This window comes from Stegastes partitus, unplaced genomic scaffold (assembly GCF_000690725.1).
Source record: "Stegastes partitus isolate 25-593 unplaced genomic scaffold, Stegastes_partitus-1.0.2 Scaffold74, whole genome shotgun sequence".
In the NCBI taxonomy this organism is placed as follows: Eukaryota; Metazoa; Chordata; class Actinopteri; family Pomacentridae; genus Stegastes; species Stegastes partitus.
This window is the reverse complement of record NW_007577805.1, coordinates 559,799-569,571: the sequence shown is the minus strand read 5'-3', so window position 1 is coordinate 569,571 and position 9,773 is coordinate 559,799. Positions and strand designations below refer to the sequence as shown.

The 9,773-nt window shown below is 42.1% G+C and overlaps 1 protein-coding gene across 1 annotated transcript in view; it reads right to left on the bottom strand.

Annotated features, from left to right (window-relative positions):
* The window catches only part of acss3 (acyl-CoA synthetase short chain family member 3), a 49,542-nt gene extending 40,740 nt beyond the window's left edge, over positions 1 to 8,802 (bottom strand). The window contains exons 1-4 of the mRNA XM_008276485.1: positions 8,401 to 8,802; positions 2,738 to 2,882; positions 1,814 to 2,002; positions 571 to 705 (exon numbers count right to left, since the gene is read on the bottom strand). Coding sequence (XP_008274707.1) covers positions 571 to 705; positions 1,814 to 2,002; positions 2,738 to 2,882; positions 8,401 to 8,708 — 777 coding nt within the window. The 5' untranslated portion in view covers positions 8,709 to 8,802. The remainder of the gene's footprint in view (positions 1 to 570; positions 706 to 1,813; positions 2,003 to 2,737; positions 2,883 to 8,400) is intronic.
* Positions 8,803 to 9,773: the final 971 nt, after the last annotated feature.

The following is a 9,773-nucleotide window of genomic DNA, read 5'->3' as shown; positions in this document are numbered from 1 at the left end:
ATTTTCAACAGGTTTGCTCCTAAAGTGTGAAAGCTAACACTCCTAACGTGGAAGGCTCTGACTCCAAACAGAGAGACGGCTTCCACTATAAGCTGCAACTTCAGCCTTCAAACTTGCTCCACTGCAAACCAATTGGCGATGTGGCATCTTGCTTCATCCATCTCTGAATATAAACTAGGGCCTGTCAGCACATTAATGCATAATTGTATGCTGTGTTTGTATAATTATTCTACAAGAAAAGTCTGCTTCCAAACTGGATCTATGCCAGACTGCCTATGACAGGCGGCAGCCTCCATCCCTCAGCTGCAAACACACACATTGATCAGTGTCTTATTTACACCAGCTATACATTTTATCTGTCCATGTGTAGCGGTGTCTTATTGCTGATAAACATTTGGTCAAAATAACGCAATCTTTCAAAATCAGATTCTTCAAAGAGTAGCTAAATGATGCCTAAACTAAATTTCCACACAGCTTCCATCTTTTCGATACAGTCTGTCACAGGTTGAGCAGGTTGAAAAACGAAACCACGCTGTGAAATTTAGGTCAATGGTGCTTGGTGCTTCTTACCATGTTGGGCCGGTTGTAGATGAGGACTTTGGAGGGCTTGTGAGAGCTCAGCTCCAAGGCCTTCTTCACCAGAGGGATGTACTCGACTCTTCTGCCTGGCTCGATGCCAAATGAGGCTGTAACTATCAGCTTGGGCTGAAGAACACACATCACTGCAGAATTGGACTGTGTCAAAACATCACCGGCTTACAGCATCAAGATCATTTTCTTCAGCTACGAAAACAAGACCTGAGTGCTCATCGGCGCTTAAAAATGTTTTTGCTTTGCTGCATTTTAACCAGGATATTAGCGGTACGAGTCTGCCGCCTCCAGCAGCATACCAGAGTGGAGTCAAATGCGGTTCACGTAAGCCTTATTAACGTGCATGTGATGCCAAAATAAACCCATGGCTTGCAACACACCTGTCTCCATAACATTTCCAGTAATCTTTAAGACTTAGAGGTTTAATGTACATTGACCAAAACTACAAAGTCGATGACATACAACTAGCACACGGTCTGCCATGTGTTAAATTACTGCTAATCTTTCTACTGTTGCTGCTTCACATTAAAGCTTTTCCACTGGCATTATAGTGCATCACATTGTTTGCAGTGATGCTGAGCAAAGATTCTTCACTCTGCTGCTTTATGCAGAACAGCAACAAAAGGGGTTGATTTCTGTGACAACGTTGTGTTTGTTCATCATTAATTGTCCCCCAAAGTGTACATCAACAATTACAGATGCTACACTTGATTAAGCCGCTTGGCAATGCTTAATAATACTGTGTTTTCTCTCATTTGTATTTGTCACTAAACAGGGATCATTATCTTCAGAAACAACTGCTGTCAAAATGCCGGGTTGGTCCATTAGTTCTTCCACTGCCACGTTAATAAAAAAGAAAAAGCCTCCACGCGAACGGCGCTGACATCATTCTCGAGTGTATGCAAGTGGTTGCAAAATCAAAAGGCAAGTCAAGTGCTTTCCATTGTGAATAATTCATGTTACGCTTAATGAAACAAAAAAAGCCTCAGGTACATTTGGCTTTCAGTGGCTCAGATATCTCACAGGATGTATGATAACAGCACATAAAAATTGGAATTGTAATATTATTAGCTGCAACCATATCCTCAGTCTGGAAAGCCAAGGAGAGGCTGATGACCAATGAGTGGCTGACTTAGCAAAGCATCACGGAGTCCTGCTGTCATGACTCCAGTAAATAAAAAATTCAATATCAACCACAAGGTGAATAGCAGTGATTGCTAACCTTGGCGTGATCGATGCGGACGGAGAGCTCTTTGGAGGCGAAGCCCCCGAAGATGAGGCTGTGCGGGGCACCGATTCGAGCGCAGGCCAGCATGGTGAACATGGCCTGGGGCACCATGGGCATGTAGATGACTACGAGATCGCCCTTCTTCACCCCGTTCTTCACCAAGACGCCTGCTAACCTGGACACCTGGTTCGAGACACAGAGGAGACAGAGTGCTGAATAATCACATAGATTTTGGTGAAGGTAATGTCTGCAGAAATCCATTTGAGATAAGAGCTCATGACTTAAAATAAACCACTGATGATACTGAGAGGCTGACATTTCCATACACACTGTGCATGATTTTTGTATTACTAATGTGAAGGGGAGAAAAAAAAAGGTGGATTTATCCAAAGTCCATTTCTGATTGCCTTCAACTGAAAAAAAAAAAACAACTGACAAATCCAACTTGAAATTCTGTTTGAAAATTAAATTGAATGCCTTTTAGCTTTGTGGGGAAAAAGAAAAAAAAAGCTGTGGCTATACTTTGGTCCATTTAGAAAACTTTTTGATTATAGTGCACGCCACTGAATCTGTCCAAATGTCATGTTTTTCTTTCATTCTGTGCTTTTGTTTTTCTGTCCTCCACACTAATGTGGGCTCAATCCAGTTGCCATGGCGGAAAAACCTAACCAACTGTCTCAGCCGAGCGATGGAAAATGTATTTACTGTCATGGCAACTCTGACAGATTCTACTTTAGGAGCTCAAACCCCAAGCAGAGTTTGCCTGCATGCCTCACAATCGATTTGTTTTTGTTTTTTTTTTAACCACACATCTCAGACCAGCCCAGACCAGGCTTTATGTGATGAAATTCCATATCGGTGCAGCTCTTTGTGCCGTTCTGTTCCGTCCTCTGATTCTAACAACACCGCACTATTTACCTGGTTCTGAAGTTCCCTGAAAGTGATGACCTGCTTAGTTCCAGTCACCGGGCTGTCGTATATGATGGCAGGCTGCTCTCCGCGGCCGCTTTCTACGTGTCGATCCACGGTGTTGTAGCACATGTTCAACTTTCCTCCAACAAACCTGAAAAAAAAGGCACATGTTCAACCAAATATACTGTGCAAACAAGCTGAAGGTTTCTAAATACAGAATTAAAATATATTTTAGAGGAAGAAAAACATCCCCCATGCCAACATCTCTACCAATCAAAACATACAGCTCTTAAGTGTCTATTATTTAGCTTCAAAATCAAGCATAACTTAATGAAATCGTCCCAGGTGAAAACATATGCAGATGTCTTTGCCGATAGCACACAGCAAATCAATGCTCCTGATCAGGCAACAGTTTCAACCGCTACTGGTTGCCGTGCATATGGATAAAGAGCAGCGTGCAGGTTGAGCAGATGGCGTCTGGGATCTGCTGTTTTGGAAGCCAGAGAGAGGCAGGGTGGCCGTGTCCTTCATGTTAACTGCACCGCGTTCAGACAGCTTTTTCATACCACACTAGATTGCATAAGTGACAACCCCACCCACCAGCCGGAATAAACAAACAAACTAAAAAAAAAAGGAATAATTTACACTTGGCTCTCGGTGCGGGAGGGTGTGAGGATGTATGTGGGCTGGTATGCATTTTAATAATGTTTAGTTTTCCTTCAGGCAAGTGCCAACATGCTGTTTGGTTTTACTGGTAGTTCAGAAGAGTTTGAAGTGCAGCCTGAGAAAACTTCCCCTTTGTTTGGTTTTCCTCTCTGGTGCTCAGGAAAAGTTCGAAAATATCTTTCGCACAGGATGTAAAGAAGAAAAAAAAAAAAGGGTCTGGATTTTACACACTATTTGATAAATTATACAGAAGTGGAAATGTGCAGAAACATTTCAGTCCATGTTGGACTTTCCTCAGTGCAGAATGAGAACGGTGAGTCACTCTGTATGCAGGTTTCTCTACAGGTGCAACTTGTCACTGATCCAGGATTTGATAAGAGCCGCATGAAGCCAGAGACCAGCTGGTCAGGTCACAGCGAACACAGAGCAACACATCCCATAGCAACAACATATTCACATACACTAAGTTATATATATAGACGTACAGATACCAGCTGCTACACTGGTTACAGTACAGAACAGATATGAGGACGTTTCTATTATTTTAATTGACATCAGGGGCCTGTTACACCAAACGAGTTTCCCAAATACGCCAGGTTCATTTCAGTTATCTGACTAGTATCAGTATAAAGATGACAGAACTCTTTTTTTTCCCAGCTACAACATTTATAAAACACTTGATTTGGCTTTTATGTATTCATATTAATGAGAATGTGAATAATAAAAACACAGATGAAAAGTAGCCGCTGCCGCCTGCTGTGCATCGAGAGAGAACGCTTAATAAAAAGATAATTTATTTGATCATATTGCAGCACCGCGCTTTGATTGTGGTGGCAAGAATAGAAATGCACACTGGTGTCTTTATTAAAGTGAATCAGTGATGAATCGCCCTCATGCATGAAACACGTATCCAATAACAATTTGCGAATGATCCGTGATGATGAAGATACAGAAAGAGAGAGACGTGTGCCAAAATAGTACGTCAATATTATTCTATTTTTTTAATCACAAATCATGTTTCCATGGGAGTTTGTCTTTCTTAGAGGAGCCAATCACTCTATGATTCCCTAGTAGGTTACACAATTGAGTATTTTATTATATTTTAACTTAGCTGAGGAATATTTTGCACGTCTTTCCATCTGGTTTGGTTAATAGCAACTGTATTACCTTTACTGGTTATTTAAAGTCTTTGGTATCACTGCTGTTTGTGTTGGTGGATCCATTTGATCCATATTTGACCTCTCAGGATGCTTAGGAGTAGTTCACACAGTTATATCGACTACTTGGATCTGTATTGAATCAGCCTGATTGCTAGCCCTTCAGCTGACCTTTGACCCTGATTGATTTATTAGGTTCATTAAAGTCTGGTGTTGGACTTTCTAAGCGTGCTGCATCGAACAGAGCTCTTGTTTCATTCACGAAACTGTAAAGTCATGGTTGAGCAAAGTTTTAGCGATGCTCACAAGACACTGGTGCTGCTAGCTGATGGATTAGCTAGCGTTAGCCGATGATTAATGTGTTCAGTAGTAAATGCAAGACAAATGTTTAAGAATTGGCAGGTCATTGGCCATTGCACTTAAGTTTTAAATAAAGAAAAATGTCCTTAATAATAAACCGGTGAAGTTTCACAGAACTTTAGCTAAACTTTGAACTCTCCAAGTCGAATAAAAACGGCATCTAGAAGTCACACAATGGTATGATGATGGATTATTGTTTGGGGTCACTTCCAAAATGTGTTTTGTTTTATTATCAAGGTCACTAGGAAGGTTAATTCTATAATTTTTTTTATTATTTATGACTTCATGTGACAGTTAAAATGTGCTTGTTTTCTTTTACCCAACCACAAAAATGACAAATATGACAGAAAATCTGTTGATGAGATGTTTTTGCTTTGTATTTTTCATTTTCAGTCAAACTAATCTGAGAATATAATACCTGAGTTTAAGTTTGTTGTTTTCTTACAGGATGACATATAATCTACGGTTCTTTGTATTTAATCTAATCAGATAGTGTTGTCTTGGACAGGAAGTGTGATTAGCCTCCACAGGTCTGACAGGTCAAGTTCATTCACTGAAGTTCATGCAACTCCGGTGTCCGAGTGCACGTGAAAGCGGCATTAGACTGCTGTAATGATTACGCATAGCGGCAGCCAACTGTAAAACAAGTCCATAAACATCACAGAGAGTACAAAGGACACAGTTGGTGCCTTTACATGACAGAGGTGTTCACATAAACCTCAAAGTGTTAACAGGAGCTGGAGTTTGAAGCTTCCAGCTGTTTGTAGGAGTCTTTCCTCTGAGTTTATTAAACACCTGCAGCATCAGGCAGTGTTGGAATGTATTATTCTGTGAGGGCACTGCTACCTTAGCGTTGACATTGACACCATTTAATGTGCATTAATGCATCAGTTGTGCTGATCTGAAGAAAGGGAAAGAAGGACTCTAGGGTCAGCCCCAGGCCCTGAAGGACTGAACACATGAAGGTTACGCCAGGTCACCTAGAAGGAACACACACACCAAACTTTGATACAAGAACATAGCGTGCTTCTACTCTGGTAAAGATGTTAAACAAAACTAACCATAGTGGCACATAGCGTACCTCTGCTTTTTTGGGGCTGTTTGCACTGATAAACATCACATCCTCCCTATAAAGTAGTGACAGTGACAGCCAGAGAGCAGGAAATACTAGTAGGAGGGTTTTCTATACAGGGTACCGATGCTGCGGATTGGATGAATCGTGCACCAAGAGATATGGACATATCTGTGCACCAATGAAAGGAGAGCTGAGTCTAAAACCATGGTTTCTTCCCACCTATGTAGCCATTCACATTGCACTATTTGAATTAAATGCCCACTAGCCAATCACATTGCACTTTACTGAATTAAGTGTTTGTGTTTTCATGAAACTCCATCCACTGCTGGGGAAGTTAGTTACAGATTAACAGCTTGCTGCCTGTGATTTTCTGAACCAGTGCTGGGTCCTTGATCAAATATAATTATCGCATTGCAGAATAAACAGCGTCGAATGAGAGAAGTTGTTTGTCTTCTATCTCAAAAAATGAACACGCCTCAACAACAGCAACAGGATCCACGTTAGCAAGACTAAAGCGAAAGAGGTGCATGCACTGTTGTCACATATAGTTTAAAAAGCTTCACTTAACTTGTTCTAAATCGCAGCTACTTGAACATTAAAGTCTCATCTGTTTAGAAAAGATATTTTTCTGTCATATGAAGTGAGTTTATTAGGGAGATTTTTCCATTTCACTGCAGGGTATTTGCAGCACTGACATTATTGTGTGCTATGGATTAACAAAGGTTATCTTGCTAAATATGGCAACAGGTAGTCGAGCATCAGTGAAAGCATTTTTTATTGTACCATAAATGATTGGAGTTAGATCATCGGTCGGCAACCTGCAGCTCCGGAGCTGCACGTGTCTCTTTCATCCCTCTGCTGCGGCTGTTTGTGGCTTTGGAAAATAAATAATGAGTATTCAATTTTTTTTTTTTTCCTTTTGTTTTAGTTCATTAGTTTTTAAAATGCAATTCTAAATTTGAAGATTATGGTGATCTTGTAACAATAAAATAAAACGTGTTTAATTTATTGTCGCTCAAAATATGCGTCACAACGGCCGATGTGTGACACCCGCCAGCAGGCGCAGTGTTGCCAACTTGGTGAGTTTCTCACTAAATCTGGTGACTTTCCAAATCCTCTTGGCGACTTTTTTTTCTCTCAAAAGCGACTAGCAACAAATCTAGCGACTCTTTCTGGTGTTTTGGAGACTTTTCAGGTGTTTTGGAGACTCTGACGTGAAATTGTTCTGCCGTTACCGTCCTCAGCGAGCAGCGGTGCCGCCGTGAGCTCCTCCCGTCCCAAAGCGCTCACAGGCGGTCAGGAGTCTGGTCAGCAGTCCCAGCTGCAGTCAGCAGGACAACCAGATGTCATTTTTACTTTACTGCAGGTGGATAACTTAAGTTTGGCCTTTAATTTCATATATATGAGGAGGATTCAAATAGGCATTGAGTATTTTATTTGAAAGTGACCTTCAACCTAGCGTTTTTTTGGGGGGGGGGTTTGGAGTTCAAAATGTTTTTGTTGCAGAAACAAAATGTTGTTTTCTCTGTAGCAGTTCATTGATTTCATAAATGCAACACACTATAGTTTTTTATACATAGCACAAATGTAAAAAACAATAAATGAAGTGTTATCGTCTTTTTAGATGTCCAAAGGGTTTTGTGGCTCCCAGTGTTTTTTTCTTTTTCCATGGGAAACTGGTCCAAATGGCTCTTTGAGTGTTGAAGGTTGCTGAGCCCTGAGTTAGCTAAATGCACACGGACAGAATTTTTAATACGGAAGTTATGAAAAACTAGTTTTGCCTTTTGGTAAAAATCTTCATGTCCTCTCCTGAGCTGTTCTGAATGGTGGTTTATCCAAATAACCAAAATGAAACTGTACTTCTGTATCAGTAAATGACTTCTCAAACAGTTTTTGATCAGCTTTTATACCACAACAGCATGACAGCATTGGGGCAACTGTGGCTCAGGCGGTAGAGCGAGTCGGTCAATAATCAGAAGGTCGACAGTTTGATTCTGCCCCGTAACCTGCGTCCTTGGGCAAGACACTTCACCCACCTTGCCAGGTGTGAATGCGTATGAATCGATTGTTTGAGATGGTGGTCAGAGGGGTAGAATGGCAGCGAAGCCTCTGTCAGTCTGCCCCAGGACCCACCACTGGCATGAATGTGTGTGAATGAATTGACAGTGTAAAGTGTCTTTGAGTGCCGAGAAAAGCTCTATATATTATAAAATAATTTCTGAAATGCAGTTTTGGTGTTGGTGGCCCACCCCAAGAGGTTCAGTGGCACCCTTGTAAAAACTCTGTAGATGCGCCCCTGCAGACACTCAGCGCCACGCCAGAGGAGACTTTCACTTATTTCGGTCCAGCGAAAGTTGTTTACATGTCATGTTTTTGGCGCAAACCTCTTGTTTTGCAACTCTGTCACCTACCAGTTTGGGAACACCGGATCCTCAACGTGCAAAGTTTGCCTCCACGGTTCAAACCAGTCTATGTTGCGTCCCATCTCCCCCCAGAACTCCTCGGGCTTGTCCCTCGCTGAGGCGAAGGCTCGGCCGTACGCAGAGTCGGAGCCATAGTTCCTGCAGCTCTGCGCCTCGAAACGCGTCGTCAAACTTGCAGATGCGTTCCGTCCTGCTGCTCCACGTTGTTGTGCCGCCGTGCACAGCTTCCTCACCAGCTTGCGTGGCACCGGAGCGCATTGGTTCAGGCGCACCAGGTGTCTTATTTGGAAGTGCATTGTAGTTGCTTTAAATAAAAAAAAATAGGATGCACGGTGTTTTTCTGCAGGTTTGGGGCCCTAAGTCCAGTTTGCAACACCCGGCGACGTCATGTGGGGCCACTGAAAGGGAGGGAAGCTGTCAGCAAGAAATCTTGACAAAGCCCTGAAGGAATGCGAACTCTGAACTGGATGGAGTTGGTGCAGGAGGAGCCACGTTATTGCGCAACACAAAGGCTGCACCACAGTAAAGGTAATGAAGAGTGGAAGCATTTCAAACTACTGCAACCAACTGGAAATCAAAATCATTTTCATCCTGCAAAATGTTTTTTATCGACTGTCACAGATTTGTATCTACTTGCACCATTACATTTTTTCCTCTCCTTGGGGCAGTATCAATATCTCTCTAATTAAAAAAAATGCAAATCCGTCCTTAAACTGATCAGCTTTTTAGTAGCTGCTTTGGGGTATTTATTAAAAATAACAGCTTCCCTCCCCTGGTTAAGCTGAGTCACTTTATCTGCTCTCATCTCCATAACAGCAGCTTGTGCAATCCTGTCACAGCAGCAGCAGCTCTCCGTCCCCTCCAGTTAAGCGTGCATCTCTTTCGTCACTGCCATCATCCAGGCTGCTGGTGAAATACCCATAATCCAGCTGACCCTCCTGCCCATGACCCCAGCAGAGGGTGCCCCCTGGTTGAGTAACTCATCCATCTGATATTTGAGGTCATCTGTTTCTATTTATACATGCACAACAGCAGTTTCCATCCGACAGCATCGCAGCGTGCACTTTCCAGGGTTGTGTTGTCGGCGTGTTACTCGTTAGTGTGGTTTGCTTGGAAAATAAAAAAAACTAAAAATCAAACGCGATATACAAAATAGATCAGTGGTAAACATGACTTGCTGCACATTTTGAATTATTGAGGGATGCCTCCTTAATCCCATCACCTGCCAGTCTATCCTTTCCTGACATGATGAAACCGCTTTTTTTTCCAATCTAATATTGATTCAGATTTCATCACGTTGCAACAGAGCATGTAAGTTACAATCTATATTCATGTTTATCAACCTCCTGACAGCCTCCCCT